We start from the raw sequence: 19,307 nt of genomic DNA, 5'->3' as shown, positions 1-19,307 counted from the left end.
GAATGCGTGTCATGTCCTGAGTGGTCGATTAAAGGGATCCAATCAGATGGAAACTCAGAACGCTCCTAAAGGTTCTAAGGTGCTTACTAGTTATCATTCGATGCCAATTTTTGGGATCAAAGAAGCTTTTTCAAGATGCAATCGAGATTCCACTAGCCAAGTTAAGCATTCAAACGTACAACAAGTGCACATATATTCTGCCTTAACGTATCACATTGGGTGATTCTCCTAATGAAGAATAAAAGACATGTTTGTTTTGACTGCATATAGGAATATAGGATCTCAGAAATTAAAGAAGAAAAAAAAAACGTGTTTGTTTTGATCCCTCTTTCATTTTTAGAGCTCAAATTATATAAGGGAAAATCATTCAAAACGTCCCTCACATTTTGCAAACTAACTTTTTTCGTCCCTCGCTTTCAAAATATAATTTTACGTCTCTTACAAATTCATATTGGTCAAATTTGGCCCCTACTTAGATTTCCGACTAGTTTTTGGTCGAAATTCATCACATGCCTTACATGTGATCATATTTTAAGGGCAAATTTGTCTAATCAAATTTTATATAATTCGATTCATAATCCCTCACATTTCATAAAATAAATTTTTTTGTCCCTTACATTTCACAAAATGAATTTTTTAATCCTTCACATTTTTCAAAATGAATTTTTTCATCTTTTATTGATCATGTGTGTGAATAATTTTTTTTAAATCTATGTATATATTTATTTGATTTCACCTGAACAGTACGAATAGCATGTGAAATCAAATAGAGATATATTACACACTATTCGTATTGCTCAAGTGAAATCAAATAAATATATACATGGGTTTAAAAAAATTGTTAGTTTTTCACTTATATTCATTTTTTTTACTCAAAATTTGAAAATAAAGAAGACATTTAATCCTAAATATTATCGGTGTTTATATCAAATTAAATTTGGATAGAAAAAGTAAACAAAAGAAAAATATGACAAAAAGAAATAAGTGATTGGCACTTTCAAATTTTAATACAATCACAAGGCAAGTAATTCAACTGTTGATCTTAAAAGTGTCGAGTAGAAATTTCAAATTTAAACTGAAATTTGTTAGCACAATTATAGAATTCGAGTTAGAACCCATTAATTAGATGACCTTATTATACAACTTAATAAATAAATTATTACCAAAAGAGAAATGTCACAAATATTGAATAGGTTCAAATGGTGAAATCATATAAATAAATACATGGGTTTCAAACAAAATTATTAGTTTTAAACCCCTATATATATCTATTGAATAACATGTGTATAACTACAATTAGTATGTTTAGATGAAATTCAATAGAGACAAATTACATGTTATTCATGCTGTTTAGGTAAAATCAAATAGAAATATACATGGGTTTATAAAAAAAAAAAAAAAAACTATTCGTATACATGATCAATGAGGGATGAAAAAATTTATTTGTAAAAATATGAGAGATGAAAAAATTTATTTTGTGAAATGTGAGGAACTATGAATCAGATTATGTAAAAATTTGATTTGATAATTTTGCCCTTAAAAATGATTACATGCAAGTCACGTGATGGATTCCGGCAAAAAACTAGTCGGAAACCTAGGTAGGAACCAAATTTGGTCAATGTGAATTTGCAAGGGGCGTAAAATTACACTTTTAAAAGTGAGGGACGAAAAAAATCATCTTGTAAAATGTGAGGGACGTTTTGAACGATTTTCCCATTATACAACTACTAGAGTTTGATTTGGAATGCCAAATATGAAAAATGACAGGAACGTAGATAATTTCAGAAACCTTTCATGAGATTTGAAAATTTATGAAAATCCCCTTTAGAAAGGATGCATTGGTAACAATTGGCGATGTAGGCAAAAAAAAAAAAAAAAGAATATCCAATATTACCCCTCCATGATATATAAAACAAGTTGAACGAAAAAAAAAAGCAAACTATCACCATTATTCATTTGGTGAAAATTTCAAGTTAAATTTTTTCAGGAATATTCAAGCCATATTTTGAAAGCATCCTTTTTGGACTTTTTTTTTGGTTAAGCAATTTTTGAAGATATTTATTTTAATAAATGCCTCCCTAATTGATTGATCAACTTTTTGTAAATTGATCAAGAAATTTAGTTAGAAAAATTGGAAATGAAATATAATGTACTAGATTAGGTGACATTAAAGTTTTAGAATAAAGAAGTATTACGAAAATGAGATTTCTATTTTTGTCTTTTAACTCATTTTTCACTTATAATTTGTAAAATTTGTGAAGGCTATTATAGTCTTTCATAGCACTAGAGGGAGCAAGCATAATTTTTCAAATCTCACGGGAGTTGGCCTCAATTGTCACAAACCTCAAGTGGGTTTCTGAAATTATGCCTTGTATTATCCTCCATCCAGGACGGGGATTTGAGGCGGTACTAAAGAATATTCCAATGACCGACCACCGCCCAGAAAATAAGAAAACGCAACGGCAACCGCTCACCGTCCGTTTGCGATAGCGCGATGCGTAACGAAAACGGGAAGCTCGACGAGCAAGAAGACCGTTAGGATTTCCGTCCCCGTCCTAATGGGGTCCTACTGATTTTTCAACCTGACCCAGTCAATTCTAACCATGCTCCTCTAGACACTGCCAGTTGGACCGGGAAGGGAACCCAAACGCAAGTCATCTCCCATTTATCTTTTACTATTCCGCTTATATTTACGCGATCTTTTAAATGCTGAAAGCTTTTATATATATATATATAATTAATTTTTCCTATGCTAACAAGAATATCATGAATGATAATTATATAATATTAAAAATTAAAAATTAATTTTTACACATATATTATAAATTTAACTGTATTGTATATAAACCTTACTTGTAAATAAAAAAACAGAGGGTCCGTTTGGATTAGCTGTTTTTGGGGTTGTTTTTCAAAAACAATACTGTAGCATTTCGTTTTTGAAATACAAGTCCGTTTGGATTAGTTGTTTTTGGGGTTATTTTTCAAAAACTATATGAAAAACTTTTACTGTAAATGTTTTTTGGATTATTTTTAGAGGTATTTTTAAAACATATTTTTGAGTATTTTATAATTTATAATTTATATATTTTTATATTTATATACAGTTATGCATTTATAATACATTTATAAATATTTATAAATAAATATATTTATATATTTATATAAAAATATATCAATATATTATAAATGTATTACATTATACATAATACATAATATAAATATATTTATAAATGTATAAATGTATATTATTATAAATGTATAAATTATAAATAAATATTATATAAATGTAAAAATTATAAATTTTATATTTTTATCTAAATATATATTTATGCATTTATAATACATTTATAAATATTTATAAATACATATATTTATATAGTTATATAAAAATATATAAATGTATTATATTATATATAATACATAATATAAATATATTTAGAAATGTATAAGTGTATATTATTATAAATATATAAATTATAAATGAATATTATATAAATGTATAAATTAATATATCATAAATATATATTAATATTATGTATAAATGTATTAATATAATTAATATCAATATATAAATGTATTAATATCATGTATAAATGTAAAATAAATATTATGTATATTAATGTAAATGTATAAATGTATTATATTATATATAATACATAATATAAATGTATATTATAAATATACATAAATATATATATTATGTATAAATGTACATTTAATATTATGTATATTAATATAAATGTATAAATGTATTATATTATATATAATACATAATATAAATGTATATTATAAATATACATAAATATACATATTATGTATAAATGTACATTTATATAAATGTATAATCTATATAATATAATATATAATTTTATAATATATTTTTTATATAAATATATATTAAATAAATAAATTATATATAAAATGAATAAATATATATATACATATATTATGTATATATTTATAAATATTTAATATATATAATATACATTAATATTAATTATAAATATTTGAATATTAATAAATATGGTGTTTATATAATATTTCAATTTGTAATATTTATTGTATATTTCATTATATAAATATATAATATAAAATTTTGCAATTTGTATAATATACATAATATTGTATATATATAATATAATATACATAATATACATTATTACATTATTACATATTATGTATATTATATATTATACATAACATTATTATACATTATTATACACAATAATGTACATAATAATGAAAGTACATTAATAATGTATATATTATAATATAATGTACATAATATATTATGTATAAATATTTATACATTTATGTATACAATATTACATATTATGTATATTATATTATGTATAATATTAATGTATATAAATATTTATATAATATATAATATATAACATATAAATATATAATTTTCAATTTGTATATTTTAATTTATATTAATATAATATATATAATATAAATAATTGAAATATACATATTAAATTTGTATATTTGGTGTTGTTTTTGATATAATGTTTGGATATGGGTGTTTTTGAAATTGTTTTTGAAATACACATTTACTGTAGCATTTGGAATGTGAAAAACAGTTTTTCAAAAACAGGTGCAAAAACAAGGAATCCAAACGAACCCAGAAGTTGAAGAAACGGAGAGCGGGAACGCGTAAGGTATTGCCTACCTCCCTCCACGGACAGACACGACCAGCATTCCTTTACTCAGCAATCCCCCCCCCCCCCCCCTCTCTCTCTCTAGTGGAGTGGTAGGAGTCCCTGTGCTGCTTCTATTTCTTTCGCTTTTTCCCTCCCTATAAATCTCTATAATTATTCTCTTTCAGCTTCAACTTGACGCTTATTTTCGAGATCTGAGCTTTTCTTCGCCCACGCGTTTCTGGTCTTCTCTTCTCTAACTTCTTCTTGGATCATTTTGGGTAAGCTTCTTCATTCGTCGTCCTTTAACTTTTTTCTTTTCTTTTTTTTTTGCCGTTGTTTTTCCTCCGATATGTGACATATGTCCCTTATTCTGAGTATTGCTATTCGGTTTCGTTTCGCATGCAACACTAACACGTTCAAGATACTTTGTGCTAATAGTTTCCTTCAGTTTTAAGAGTACATTTATTGCTTTACATCTCTGCCTTTTTCAAGTTTCAGTTTATGTACTGTAGATCTTCGATTACGGCGGTTCCTGGTGTAGATTTTCGATTTATGACTTGCTAGTTTATTTTTATGTTGGTTATTCTCGTTGTTGTCTTTTTTTTTTTTGGGGCAAGGCGGCGGGGAGAGGGAGGAGGGGGTGGCGGGGTCGTTTTTTACGTGGATCGTTAAATATCATGTCCTGTTCTGGGGGATCGGTTGGAGTGGTGGTGATTTTGTTGTGATTACCCGGTCCCCTGTTGTTGTTTTTGTTCTGTTGTTTGTATTATTCATTTTTATTGCTTAAATTTATTCAACCACAGGCGTATTTCTGAATTTGTTCGAATGTGCAGATTGAAACTATGGCTCCACCAAGCGAGAACCCGACAGATATTGAGACTCCGGTTAAACCTCCCAAGTCTCATCACTCCTCACATCCACCTCTTAACGAAAGGATCCTCTCTTCCCTGACCAGGAGATCAGCTGCTGCCCATCCTTGGCATGATCTTGAGATAGGTAATTGAACTGTATGCCTAGCTAATGCTGGTCAAGTCTGTATTAAGCTTTCCTTTACTGATTGATGTCTTGGAGTTTAGCATGCGCAATGACTCCTCCACTTGATTTCGTGCAGGACCTGGAGCTCCAATGATTTTCAACTGTGTGAGCTCTCTGACCATTCCTTGGCTTTATTTTGTAGTCATACTGACCAAAAAAGGTTCTGCACACTTGAGTTAGCTCCTCATTTTTCAGCGGTGAACTTGTTAATAACGTAGCACATTATCCTTAATATTAAAACAACTTGTGTATACTTATTTGATTGTACGGGGTCTTTCTAAAGTTAGAATTGACTTAAAGGATACATAATGTATATACCACCGTATATGAATTCAACTACATTATGGAACTGAAACTGGTTAAGCTCAATGACTTTAGGAGCTGACCACATTTATGGTTGATTTTGTTTTCATATTTGCAATCATAAGATGGTAAAGAAGGAATATGAGACGTATGAAGTAGAAAAACAATCAAATGACTCTAGTTGATTGTAAAAGGGTACTACTCTAGCATTTGGGTCCTTAATTTTTTGTGCTCAACTGGTTAAACATATACCTTTGTGCCCTATCCAATGCCGTAATTTTTTGCAATGGAGTCAATGAAGAGCCAAGCATTTTAATCAGCATATTTGTGGTTAGTTCCTTGTCATCTTGGACATTAATTAGACATAGGATGACTACTTTTTGCAAATGAAGAAATATAAGGGCTAGTCTTGGATAATGTCCAATATTCCACGAGAGTCGAGATTTTATCAAATTCAAGGAAATCATTACAAGTCAAGTAGTGGTAGTCCATGCTTTTCTTCTTCTTTTTTGGTGGTTAAAGTTTGTTGAAATTTCCCTCTTCAAGTCTGACTACAAAAATTCGTCAGTTGTTGAAATTTAACACTAATCTATGCCAGAATATCTCATATAACTTTATAATTTTAACTAATAGCTGAATCATTATGGAGCTCTGATATATGAAGTATGATTATGCCATTTTGCCTTCCCAATTGCTAGTTGCTGCTTAGATCAATTGATGCAGCCATTGGGTAACGTAGACATGCTGTGTAAATGTGCAACTGGATATCACATCTATGGCTATGAATATTTGGAAGTGCAAAATGTTCACCTTGCAAGAAAGCTATGGATCTTGGACTACTGAAAAGTTTAATTAGTCTGTGAATATCTATTTGGTTACACGACTAACTGTTTGGTTTGACGGTTTTGGTCTGGTCTCTTTCGTTCTTACTAAATCTATTTTGGAAATTTCACAAATGTACCTGCACCAGGATCGTGGTTTTAGTTATCCTCTGGTTTAACTGAAATAGCCATATAAACTTGGTTAACCTTGGCAGGTGGTTGAAATCAGCAGGGGAAGTAAGGTGAAATATGAATTGGACAAGAAAACTGGACTAATCAAGGTATAGAGTATAAAAATTTCTTTTATTGTAATTGTATCATAAATTACCAATTGATTTTGCATCTTCAGGTTGATCGTGTTCTTTACTCATCTGTTGTGTACCCACATAACTATGGCTTCATCCCTCGTACTCTCTGTGAGGACAATGACCCCTTGGATGTCTTGGTCATTATGCAGGTAAGTAGTTGCTATTCATTGTAAGTGCAAGATGTGAACAAGTGGATAGGTTGTTGAACCAGAAAAATGCACAGTATTGTGCACATGCAACTATGACTTATTATTAACCTTCCAAACAAGAGTATAGTGCCATAGTAAAGTGGCTTGGTCTTTGGGTTTCACCCATCCACATTCATGAACTCTCACAAAATGGGAAGATTATGCATGTAATTAAGATGTGGTAAAATGTTTGATGACGTTGTCATGCATTCTTGCTACCATCACTTTCAAAGTGGTGCAAGTGTGAAGGATATAACTCGTTTCTGTAGAGGTGTGCTTCTTGAGATTTAATTTTCTTCATGTATACATGCAGGAACCAGTTCTTCCTGGATGCTTTCTTAGGGCTAAAGCAATTGGTGTCATGCCCATGATTGATCAGGTACAGCTATCAGTCACAGAAAGAACAGCCTTGCTTTCCCTACAAAATGATCCTAACTGTTTCCTAATACAGGGGGAAAAGGATGATAAGATTATTGCAGTGTGTGCTGATGACCCTGAATATCGACACTATAATGACATTAATGAACTTCCACCACATCGCTTAGCTGAGATCAGACGTTTCTTTGAAGATTGTATCCTTTTTAAGAATAAAAACTCTTGCACAGAAAAACCTTTGTCACATGCCTAAGTTCTGTCTCGAATGGCATGTTCTCTGTCTTTTCTGTGTCTGTGGTCTTTTTTTTTTTTTTTTGGGTTTCTTAACAATGAAGCAGACAAAAAAAATGAGAACAAGGAAGTTGCAGTAAATGACTTTCTGCCTGCATCTAAGGCCTATGAAGCTGTTCAGCATTCCATGTAAGTGATTTAGCTACACATCACTCCTGCATATATTTGCGTGGCATTTGATTATACTTCATTTCTTTAGTTGTCTGAAACTGGTGTCATCATATACTTGATATAGTGTAGACTTGTAGGCAAAGCAAAAGAAATTATAACCTTGAGTTCAAGTTACTTGATTCCGGCAGTTTGACGTAATGGTGGATTGCTCAACTATCATGGCCTAGGGAAACTCATATTGCTTTTGACTGAAACCATGTTTTGACTGTTAAAAATTGTCTTTGCTGACTTTTAATGTACTCTAGTTCAGTAAGTTGTATCTGGCATCACTAGGCTTGGCATTAGTCTACTTTGTACTTCTAACCAGAAGGCGACCGAAGAGAGACAAGAAAATGTTATATTAGCTCTCGTGTCATTTTGGGTTTGATGATTCGCCTTCTTTTCCTGCTCCGTTCAGGGACCTCTACGCAGATTATATTGTGGAAAGCTTGAGGAGGTAGTTTGATCCATGCTTGCAAGAAACATGGGGTTCACGGTGCTATTCATACTATCTTTACTGCATCGCGTAGGCACACTTTCAAGTTACACGTGTCATACTACTACTGTTTTGGCTTGATTCAATTAGTACATGATGACGATGACGACGAAAAGAACTCAAAAGGAGTTTTGTTTTATTTTTTGGTACGAAAGATAATCGTATCTCAAAGGAGTTTTATGGTGTACTAATGGACAGATAATATTCGTTTTGTTTGTTCTTTTGTGTTCGTTTTTTTTTTTTTTTAATCGCAATCCATTTTATTACAGAAATAAATATCGGTGCATATATCTTTAATTTGATAGGTGAATAAAAAAAAAATCGAGAATAAAATCACAAATATATGATGTCTTCAATTTTTATGATAAAACTCTTTTTTTTTTTTACTTATTTATCTCTTTCATGATAAAATCTAGAATAAAACTTTTTGTATTGACAACTGTCTTTGAATAAATGTGGAGGACATTAACAAGAAAGGTAAAGAATGAAAATGTAACATCAAAACTATAATACATATTAGATTGATGGAAAACATATTGGTAAAGGTAAAGAATGAAAATGTAAAATCAAAACTATAATACATATTAGATTGATGGAAAACATATTGATAACGGAGGTCCATATTAGATTGAAAACGAGAAGAGCGGTCTCTAACTTTATAGAAATTAGAGGGGAGATTAGTGTATTTTTTTTTAAAAAATGTTTATACAGCAACAGCAGTCGGTTATTGTCGAGCAAGAAATAATGTTTGGATACCAAAATTATTCCAAAAAATATTTCGCTTGCATCACAAACACATTTTTCAACCTACCTTTTTATATTCCCAATCATCTTTTTATCTCACATACATCATATCACAAAAAGTGTTAAAGTAATTATTCCAAATAATACATTATCCAAACAAACCCACGCGTGTTTGGACACGAGAGATTATTTGGAATAATCTTTCTTAAAAATATTATAATAATTTTAATTTAATATATGTAATATAAGAAATAATTAAAAAATATATTAATTATATAAATAAGTAAACATATGTATATAAAATGCAGTCCAAACACAAAAAGCCCCAGATCCAAACGACAACACTGCGTGAAAACAAATCAACTCCTTTTTACGTAATTCTCATCCAAGCCCACTCGCTCCGTGGCCCACAACACCTCATTGAATCATTAATAAGTCCTCCTTTTCCCATTAATGACTCCCCCAAAAGGCCGAAAAACCCCACCTGAAAAATTCCCAGAACCCTGCAGCTCCAAATCAAAACCACCCCAAAGGCCGAAACCCTCGCACCATCGCCATGAGCTCCTTCAACTCCACCACCTCCACCCCAAACTTCGACAACCTCCTCCTCCAAACCCTAATGGGTAGGCTTCAACTCCGCCGTCCTGCTTCTCTTCACAACCCTTCTTTCCTCCCCCCTCAATCCCTCGAAGACCTTCTCTTAAACAACTTACCCTCCGACTTCGACTCCGACTCCGACAACGACGACTCCTCATCATCCTCTAAAACCCAGCTCGCAAAGGAGGAATCCAAGCTCGAGAAAGAGATCATCCGCACCATCCTTAGTGGCAAAACCGAAATTCTGAAGCCCAATTCCGGCCAGGCCGTTACAGTTGGCGAGCACCATATTTGTGTCGGGTTTCATGAGGATACTGATTCTGATTATCGGGTTTGGGAGTGGCATGGACATATAATGTTATTCGATGAGGAAAATGGTTATACGCCTGAGTATATTTATGGGAATTACTTTGAAAGAGTCAATAAGAAGCTGATGAAGGATAAGAAGAAGAAAAATGAGGAGGCTAATGCTGATGCTCGTGATCAAAAGTCTGATGACAAGGAGGAGAAGGTTTCAAATTTGGGGCTGAGGGAATTGATAGATTCTGGAGATTCCTGTACTGGCCGGATTCTCCATCGGAACATGAATGCTGGCTCTCCAAGGTTTATTTCTTAAATCCACCTTTTGTTGTCTCTACCAGTATAAAGTTTTCTTTATCTATATATGTAAGATTTAGTTATGTATACTTGGTCAGAAATTCATTTACTGTAAAGTAAGCAGTTTCAGTTCTTTTTTCAATGTGATTCTTCTTGAAAGCTGTGGTATTACTAGGCATACTGTCTATTGTGTGATTGCTAGTGTTACCTGATGGGTTGGGATAATCATATATCAACTGTGCTTGCACCTAGTACATCCGTACGTAGATTTAATTTTCTTTTCTTTTCTTTTCTTTTTAACTGGTTAAAGGAAACTTGTTGATTATTCAACTGCAAAGTGATGATCTGAAGGATAAGTGTATAGATAATATTGTAAGGGATGCAGTTCTTACTTTTGTGTTGCATATAGATATATCATGCATGGGTTTGTTCAGGTCTTGGAGAACAAGGGGAAGAATCAACTAGACCAAAAACTGGACAATCCACCATCCATAACCCTCTTACTATTGACTCAGAAATTTGTTAAGACCCCCATCCCTGTAGGGAAGAGGAACAATTTGCATTGTAAAATGCTAAAAACATTGTAAAACTGCTCATGATGGTCTTTCTGCTTCTGCTAAAAAAATCCTCTGGGGTATGACGAGGAAAATATGGTAACGATGTACATTACCAATCAAATTGGGAGTTGTCTCACATTTTGCTTTCCATGCTGCTGTGGTGCATTGAAGCAAAGATGGAGATGTAGTGTTTGTTGATTAATTTACATAAATGACTAGAGCACTAATACTCATGGTTATATGCTCCTAAGGAGTTCCAAGTGAGTGAATCAAGTTTCTGAAGAAAAGTAGCCTTTGTTGTTCCCGGTTATCTCTGTGTCACTCAGCAAACTAGTAAGCTCATGACCTTTAAATGCCTGTTCTGGTAGTCCACATAAGTAAAGCTTTATCATTCACAGTCGCAATTTATTGTGTCATCTTCCGATGTGAAGAGGAAAATAAGAAAATAAAACTGTGACAGGATTCATGGGCAGTGTTGGTTTACCATATCAGGTGACTTGATGAAGTACCAATGAGGCATCTGAAACACTTAAAACAGCCTACAATTCTTCAATTGATAAAAGAAGTTGACAAGAACGTCATGCATCCCGTCATAAGAATTGGACAGGAAAGCGATGTTTGTTAGCCTAAATAGTTTTTTTGTGAAACACTTTCTACTATTATATTGGAGTCTGCTCAATTTAGGTATAGTACATGCTTGATGCACCCAGCACCACAATAGAGCTATTGTAATTTCATTTGATTTGTTATCTTGAATGGTGATTTGGATTTGAACTTTGAATAGCTCCAAAGGATACAGTGAATCTATGTATTCCCAGTTTGCATTTTGCTTCCTCTCTCTATCTCTCTGCTTGAAAAATATCCTGCCTGCTATATATTACCAGTCTCCTCTGATTCTGGACTAACTACTTTATATTTTTCCTTTAAAGCCATTTTGTTAAACTTGAGCAAGCAATTCTCTGTTCACTGGTTTTGCTGATACTTAGCATGCATAGGCATTCTTTCTCCATTTCCTTTTCTAAATCTTTTTAACTTAATGGGTACAGGCTTCACTAAATAGCTGGCCTGGCGCATCAAGTCTCTTCAGCCAAAGAAGAAGTTGTTTCAGGTTATTGGGGTTTCTTTCACATGGAGATCAAGTTTTGTGGTTTCTGGCAAAGCTGCAGTTAACGGTATCACGACTTCAAATGGCCAATCTTTGGAGGAGTAATTGGGAAGTAAACTATTGGGAATTACGTGCTTGTACTGTGGGCTTAGAATGTTATTTTACATTCCTATAAAAACAGTAACAGTGGAAGAAAGGCTCTAAATATTGTCACTTATTTGCTGGAAGGCAGCAGAGGCTGGCTGTTTTTAATTTGTCCAGTTACTTGTTAATACTGGCAGCTAATATGCTTTTTTCCTTGGTCGGGCAGATAAATTACAGTTGTGTAAATGTTTTGAGAAATACGTGTCAGCGTATATTGCATTTGCATTCATAATGCGGGGTTCTCTTTCTTACAGTAATACGAGCTATATAAGTTGGTTATTTGGTTACTTGAAAACTGTCATCGTGCACTCATGTAAACTGGAGTTTCGCTGGGAGATGGAAATGCTAGATTCCCCTGTTAATCTTGGAAAGTGATTTTGAGTCTAGCAGGCTGGACCGTTTAGTTTCAAAGATATTTTATCCCCTCCTCAAAGTAACACCACCTATATATATATATATATCAAATATCAAATTGGAATGCAAAATTTGGATTTTCTACTTGTTGAAAAAAAGATCCTCTAAATTAAATAACAAGAGGTGATTCTTCTTTTTCCATTTTCCCTGTCTCTTGGGCCACTGCTGAATAGCGCACCTGGAAACCCAAGTTGAAACTGCTTGTTGGGCCCAATTTGAAACACCCAACAGTTGACTTCCGAAATCCGCAAGGAGTAATGGCAACAACACAGAATATCTAACATCACGACAGTTCCAAAAATCCTAAATTCCATTCAACTGCAAATCCCAGGAATCAATCTGATCAATCCACAAACGGAGAACAATACACTACTAATATGCGGAGAACAATACACTACTAATGTACTAACATCAAAAAAGTAAACAATATTATTCTACCATGTAATAAAATCTAAGAACTTGTAAATTTGGTAACAGCCTTGGTCCCTTCTGAAACGGCGTGTTTGGCCAATTCACCGGGCAACACCAGCCTCACCGCCGTCTGGATCTCACGGGAAGTGATGGTGGGCTTCTTGTTATAGCGAGCGAGGCGAGACGACTCCTGGGCCAACTTCTCAAAGATATCGTTCACGAAACTGTTCATGATCCCCATGGCCTTGCTCGATATCCCTATATCAGGGTGCACCTGTTTCAGCACTTTGAATAGGTATATCTTGTAGGTCTCGCTGCTCTTCTTCATCTTCTTCTTCTTCTTCCCATCCCCAACTTCCTTGGGGATCTTCTTTTCCGCCTTCGGTGGCTTCTTCTCCGCCGTGGCTGGTTTCTTCTCCGCCGGCTTCTTCTCTGCCTTCGGCGGTGCCATCAGATGATTTTCGAGATTAGGGCTTTTAGCTAGATCGGGTGACTTGAAAAAACGGAATTCCTAACCGAGGCCGTTTGGGATGGTGGTGGCTTGCAGCCGATGATTTGTTTATATAGGGAATGGCGGTCGGTTGTTATTGGTGGTTTAGCTTCTCCCTGGATCGTTGGGTTGGCATCTGTTAAAACCGTTGGATTGGGTTCATGAACAGACGGTCCCGATGTATCCCTATCCTAGGTCCGCGATATTAGGTCTTTTACTACATGAATGCGGCTGGCCGTTGGATTGATTTTAATTGTTTTTATTCTTTTATGAAATACAAGTTTGACCTCCCTACCTAAAAGTACTTTTTAATATTATTAAAAAAATATTACTTTTTTTAATTGGACTAATTTTATTATCAAACCTTAACCTCATAGGAGGTTTGTATAATTTTACATACTTCAAGGCTAATGAAATTGACAAAAATCTTAGGTAAGATTTCTAAAATTACCCCTTTGTTTCAAAAAAACTGCCGTAGCAGCATTGGAAGAAAAGATAAAAGGCAATCAATTATTCCCTCCATCCCATTTATTAAGTCATATTTGAAGAATTCAATTTTTTAAAAATAATGATTTGATTGCGATATTTATACTTCTCTTTTCAATTTTACCCATATAAATTTAAATTTTAAATTTGAATGATAACATGCATATAATTATTAGAAAAAAAAACTATCTAAGAAAGAGAAATTAAAATATATTTTAACTTTTTAAACATAATAATTATTTAAAAATAAAAAAATGACACTTTCAATCACACATAAAAAATATCTAACAACACATAGCGATGATCAATTTCGGAAGCAATGCAAGCATCGAACGCATACAAATCCTTTGCAGAACTGGCAATCACATCCAAGTAATCCTAGCGGTTGATTTTCGCAACGAATTGTACACTTACTGGAGCATAATTATTCAAGCATGACCACAATTACATTGAGAAATAAATTTTGTACCATGACTTTTGGGATAATTGCAGAAACCTCTCTTAAGGTTTCTGACATTTGGACTGACCTCCCCTGTAGTTTGAAAAATTATACTAACCTCCTCTAAGGTTACTAATCCTTTGCAAATTCAGTCCAAATGATTAAAATATTATTTTAGGGAGTGAAATAGAATTTTTTACCAAATTTATGCTTTGTACTGCATGTCCAATGAATGACAAAATATTACAAATCAATTAACAATTAATAAACTTTAAGGAGTATAATTTATAGAAAAATACGCATTACCTATTTAAAGTACCGATTCTTTATGGGTATTTTACTTTCAAACACTTAATTTAATACAAATATTTATGCTCAAATACATATTTGTATTTGCTTTCAAATTTTTAATTTTTATTAAATACAAAAAACTACCAATCTCTCTTCCGTAAAAATATTAATATAACACTTTTTCAATTTTAGTTACAAACATTTGTGTATTTAACATAAATTAAATGATTCAAAATAAAATACCCATAAAGAGCCAATATTTTACTCATGTAACGGATGAAAGCCATAAATAATTAATACTTTATGGGCCATTTCTTTTTTTAAAACAAAATATTTAATTTATATTAAATAAATAACCTATCGATTTTCTTTTTGCAAGAATATTACTGCAACACTTTTTGAATTTTACTTACAAACATTGATATATTTATCATAAATTAAATGTTTGAAAGTAAAATATTCGTAAAAAATCGATACTTTAAATGAGTAATGCGTGTTTCCCTATAAAGAGGCAGTAATTATTTAAACTACCAGTTCTTTAAGGGTATTTTACTTTCAAACATTTAATTTAATACAAATATTTACGCTCAAATACATATTTGTATTTACTTTCAAATATTTAATTTTTATTAAATACAAAACCTACCAATCTCTCTTCCGTAAAAATATTAATATAACACTTTTTCAATTTTAGTTACAAATATTATGTATTTAACATAAATTAAATGATTCAGAATCAAAGACACATAAAGAGCGAATACTTTACTCGTGTAATGGATGAAAGTCATAAAAAATTAATACTTTATGGGCCATTTTATTTTATTTTTAATATTTAATTTATATTAAATAAATAACCTATCGATTTCTTTTTTACAAGAATATTACTATAACAATTTTTAAATTTTACTTACAAATGTTGATATATTTATCATAAATTAAATATTTGAAAGTAAAATACCCATAAAGAACCGGTAATTTGTCAGGATCAAGCGTTTACCATTGCACTAAAAGATATAACTATTAGCGATGACGCAACTTTATTTTCTTAACTACAATGGCAGCGCAAAACACCGTACTACGCTCGGCTAGCATGAGGGATTGCACCCCTGGGTGCCGGTTGGGCAGTTAGTCCCTTCGAGCCGGAATTTGAAGGATGTTGCTGACTATGCCAATATACTTTTAATGAGTAATGCATATTTGTCTATAAATTATACTCCTTAAAATTTATTAATTGTTAATTAATTTATAGTACTTTATCATTCATTGAACATATAGTACAAAGGACAAATTTAGTAAAAAATTCTAATTTCACTCCTTAAAACAATATTTTAATCATTTGGGCTGAATTTGCAAAGGATTAGTAACCTCAAGGGAGGTCAATGCAATTTTTCAAACCACAAGGGAGATCACTGCAAATGTCAGACACCTCAGGGGAGGTTTCTGCAATTATCCCATGACTTTTGATGCAAAGGTTAGTGACGCTACCTTATCATCTTTTGATTAAAAACGATCCCACCCTCCGGGACACAAAACTCCCAACTCCCATCCTGCCTGCCTTTCCCCAGAAAAAGGTCACAAAAATACTAGCGAACTTGCAAATTGCTATGCAACATTGCGCTTCATTTTGGGCATGCGTTAGCCAGTTTAAAAGCAAAAGTTCCCTGAGACAGACCAGAAATCCAGCCAGAAACTGATCCAGTTAAAGAATTCCATGTCCACGAACAAAAGATGCAGCTTCATTGGAAGTCAAATATAAAGATCTTTCACATTAATACGCACAGGAAACTGAATGTGTTTTGATAAGCTAAAAATTCGTTTCATTCATCATAATCCAAGAATTTGGGACCATCAGAAGCAACAGTCAATCCTAAATTCTAAAAATCTCTGACCCTCTTCTACATACGACCAACAGATACAGGAACTACATACAAAGAAATTCACAGGACGACAAGTCCTCTTATTCACGAATGACAGATTAAGCCTTCTTGGGTGACTTTGTGGCCTTAGCTGGAGATTTAACAGGCTCCTTTGCTGCCTTTTCATTCTTCTTTGGAAGGAGAACTGGATTGATGTTGGGAAGCACTCCCCCATGAGCAATAGTCACACCAGCTAGAAGTTTCCCAAGCTCTTCATCATTCCTCACAGCCAATAACACATGCCGCGGTATGATCCTGTTCTTCTTGTTGTCTCTTGCAGCATTTCCAGCCAACTCCAGAACCTTTATATACGTTATAAACCAAATCAAATCATCAGATCCATCCCAAGTTCAGTTGCCCAAAATATTCAAAGCCAAAATTAACTTCACAACCACAGCCTTAACTTGTTAAGGAATTAATTGCCCCACAAACTCCAAACTAGGCTCAACTATTTCTGTGCCATAAATGACATATAGATTTGATTAGCAGTAGTATTAACTGTTATCAGTTAGCAAGTCTGAATAATAAATGCCTCGTGACTGAGTTGTTGTGGCAACCTAGGAAGTTCAAAGGCAAACAAATGGGAAATTACTTGTAACCAAAGATTTAATCCAAGCAACGCTCCACATAAATGCAACTACAAAGTTAAAAAAAAAAAAAAAAAGCTTGGATAATCTATACCATCTCTAGGTCAATTTAACCTCGAGATCCGCCCATTTTTTTTGACGCCCCCCCCCCCCCCCGGCGAGGGGGGACAGCACAATTGCAACAGAAATTCAACAAGGGGAAAAAAATAGTAACAAAGTACAGCAGTTAAATTATTCAACAGAAACGAGCATTTATATAAGGAAACCACCCCAAAAAAAATTTTTTTTTTTAAAAAGACTGTAATAGGATGCATAATAAAAATGTAAGTAGGTACAGGTACCTCAGCGGCAAGGTACTCGAGGACGGCAGCCATGTAGACAGGAGCGCCGGTTCCCACACGCTCAGAGTAGCGACCCTTCTTCAAGTAACGCCCGATCCTGCCGACAGGGAATTGCAAACCGGCCTTCACGGACCGGGACACAGGCTTCTTCTTTGGACCGCTCCCTTTCCTTCCACCAGCTCCTTTCTTCACTTTTCCACCTGCGCTCTCCATTTTCTCCCTAATCTCAACTCTCAACTCACAATGGCCCCCCGAAATTAGACTGCGAGTAGTAAAGCGGCCGGGAAATATGACACTAGTCTCACATCAACAGGTACTTCAAAGCACAGTCGAGATCTTTTTCTCTTTTCTGTATTTTCCCCCCCGAGGAAAAAGCGGCTTTATGAAAGAAAGAAAGAAAGAAATAGGGGCAAGAGATATTTGTACGAAGGGGAAGTGCGACGGAGCTTTGGGTATTTTGAAGCGTTGGATTGAAATTTAATCTACGCTTCTGAGTCGACGATCCGAGTGATCTGAAATGCACCAATCAGGAAAGTAATTGTCGAGGGACGCTGGAGGAGAAACATACATGGCGCTCTCACTCACGCACGCAGAACAGGATAAGCCTCACGCTTTTGACGCCAAATTGGACCTTGTCAGTTTTGATTGAAATTTTAAAGAATATAGCTCGTGAATCTGCCTTCTTTTTCCTTTTTTCTTTTTTTCCCGCTTCATTGGGTAGTTGTTGTAATTGTACTCGGGAGAAATAAATTCCGCAACATGCAGCAATATCTAATTTACTTCAGTTTCCCATTAACCATGTACTGGCTTGCCTCTTTAACCATTTATTTCATGACCCTTTATGATTATCTTCTTCGATAGAATGAAATCCACTTCACTTCTAAATCAAACGTGCAAGGGGTAGATGACAAACTCATACTCCTAATCGGTTTATACAAACGGATGTTGGTGCAAGTGGAAAGGGACTTCATCCCTTACTCATGAGATCTTGAATTCGAAATTCATGGGAATGAAAAAAATAATGTTGGGAGCGCTTTTTCCTGCAAGAAATCTAACCCGACTCGAGCAGGATTAATCGCACATCGTAAAATAGATGCAGACATCTGTGGATTATAAAAAAATATATATTTATAATTTTAACCATGATTCTTGAATGCGAACCAAACCAAACGCCGAATTGATGATTTATGAGTACTTTTGTGATGGGATTTATTCACATCACACCAATGATAAGTACAAGTTAATTATCAAACCCAAAAAACTACTTTCTACGTAACTCATAAATCTTTTTTTTTAACCAAACCAATAAGTGACGATCGGTTAACCGCTAGGATAGGATATATTCAGGAGATGAGAGGGCTCTTAAAATCTCCATTATTATCAGATTTAAGATTCAAATTGTGTCTGACACTTGAGAAATACAAAATATATGGAGAAGGGCGAAAGGGTCAAAAGAAAACAGGAAACAGTAGTGATGATCAGTGGATTACTCCTTGTGTGTGTAATCAGGTGGGCTCATTTGGAGCTTCTGAAAACTGGAAAGCAAGAGTAAGAGAGCCCAGCCCATCCCAG

The 19,307-nt window shown here is 33.5% G+C and overlaps 4 protein-coding genes across 5 annotated transcripts; 2 read left to right on the top strand and 2 right to left on the bottom strand.

Annotated features, from left to right (window-relative positions):
- The first annotated feature begins 4,631 nt into the window (after positions 1 to 4,631).
- Positions 4,632 to 8,836, top strand: LOC113697297 (soluble inorganic pyrophosphatase 4). 2 transcript variants are annotated; one of them, XM_027216859.2, is made up of 10 exons: positions 4,632 to 4,667; positions 4,835 to 4,927; positions 5,483 to 5,645; positions 5,761 to 5,789; positions 7,024 to 7,089; positions 7,158 to 7,265; positions 7,618 to 7,683; positions 7,756 to 7,876; positions 8,018 to 8,099; positions 8,539 to 8,836. In XM_027216859.2, exons 3-10 carry the CDS (start codon positions 5,492 to 5,494, stop codon positions 8,579 to 8,581), a joined length of 669 nt encoding a protein of 222 aa, XP_027072660.1. In that variant the 5' UTR covers positions 4,632 to 4,667; positions 4,835 to 4,927; positions 5,483 to 5,491; the 3' UTR covers positions 8,582 to 8,836. The 2 variants fall into 2 exon arrangements, with proteins under 2 accessions (XP_027072660.1, XP_027072659.1); XM_027216858.2 differs by lacking the exon at positions 4,632 to 4,667 and having other exon boundaries at positions 4,697 to 4,927.
- Positions 8,837 to 9,803: 967 nt separating this feature from the next.
- LOC113695851 (uncharacterized) lies at positions 9,804 to 12,592 on the top strand. Its single transcript, XM_027215025.2, has 2 exons — positions 9,804 to 10,560; positions 12,158 to 12,592. Exons 1-2 carry the CDS (start codon positions 9,917 to 9,919, stop codon positions 12,165 to 12,167), a joined length of 654 nt encoding a protein of 217 aa, XP_027070826.1. The 5' UTR covers positions 9,804 to 9,916; the 3' UTR covers positions 12,168 to 12,592.
- A 474-nt stretch (positions 12,593 to 13,066) lies between these two features.
- LOC113695852 (histone H2B.9) lies at positions 13,067 to 13,733 on the bottom strand. The gene has a single exon (XM_027215026.2). It carries the CDS (start codon positions 13,634 to 13,636, stop codon positions 13,226 to 13,228), a length of 411 nt encoding a protein of 136 aa, XP_027070827.1. The 5' UTR covers positions 13,637 to 13,733; the 3' UTR covers positions 13,067 to 13,225.
- A 2,950-nt stretch (positions 13,734 to 16,683) lies between these two features.
- LOC113697266 (histone H2A) lies at positions 16,684 to 18,095 on the bottom strand. The gene is made up of 2 exons (XM_027216814.2): positions 17,736 to 18,095; positions 16,684 to 17,109 (listed from the first exon to the last, which is right to left on the bottom strand). The coding sequence occupies exons 1-2, from the start codon at positions 17,946 to 17,948 to the stop codon at positions 16,867 to 16,869; spliced, it is 456 nt and encodes a 151-aa protein (XP_027072615.1). The 5' UTR covers positions 17,949 to 18,095; the 3' UTR covers positions 16,684 to 16,866.
- Between the last annotated feature and the right edge of the window lie 1,212 nt (positions 18,096 to 19,307).

Source organism: Coffea arabica, chromosome 6c (genome assembly GCF_036785885.1).
Source record: "Coffea arabica cultivar ET-39 chromosome 6c, Coffea Arabica ET-39 HiFi, whole genome shotgun sequence".
NCBI lineage: Eukaryota > Viridiplantae > Streptophyta > Magnoliopsida > Gentianales > Rubiaceae > Coffea > Coffea arabica.
The sequence above is the reverse complement of the archived record's forward strand: the minus strand, read 5'-3'. Positions and strand labels throughout refer to the sequence as shown.

Coding starts and splice junctions, on each gene's coding strand:
- LOC113697297 (XM_027216859.2), top strand. CDS start 5,492: ATGGCTCCACCAAGCGAGAACCCGACAGATATTGAGACTCCGGTTAAA. Junction 5,646..5,760: donor TTGGCATGATCTTGAGATAG/GTAATTGAACTG, acceptor GATTTCGTGCAG/GACCTGGAGCTCCAATGATT. Junction 7,877..8,017: donor CAGACGTTTCTTTGAAGATT/GTATCCTTTTTA, acceptor ACAATGAAGCAG/ACAAAAAAAATGAGAACAAG.
- LOC113697266 (XM_027216814.2), bottom strand. CDS start 17,948: ATGGAGAGCGCAGGTGGAAAAGTGAAGAAAGGAGCTGGTGGAAGGAAA. Junction 17,110..17,735: donor TCGAGTACCTTGCCGCTGAG/GTACCTGTACCT, acceptor ACGTATATAAAG/GTTCTGGAGTTGGCTGGAAA.
- LOC113695852 (XM_027215026.2), bottom strand. CDS start 13,636: ATGGCACCGCCGAAGGCAGAGAAGAAGCCGGCGGAGAAGAAACCAGCC.
- LOC113695851 (XM_027215025.2), top strand. CDS start 9,917: ATGAGCTCCTTCAACTCCACCACCTCCACCCCAAACTTCGACAACCTC.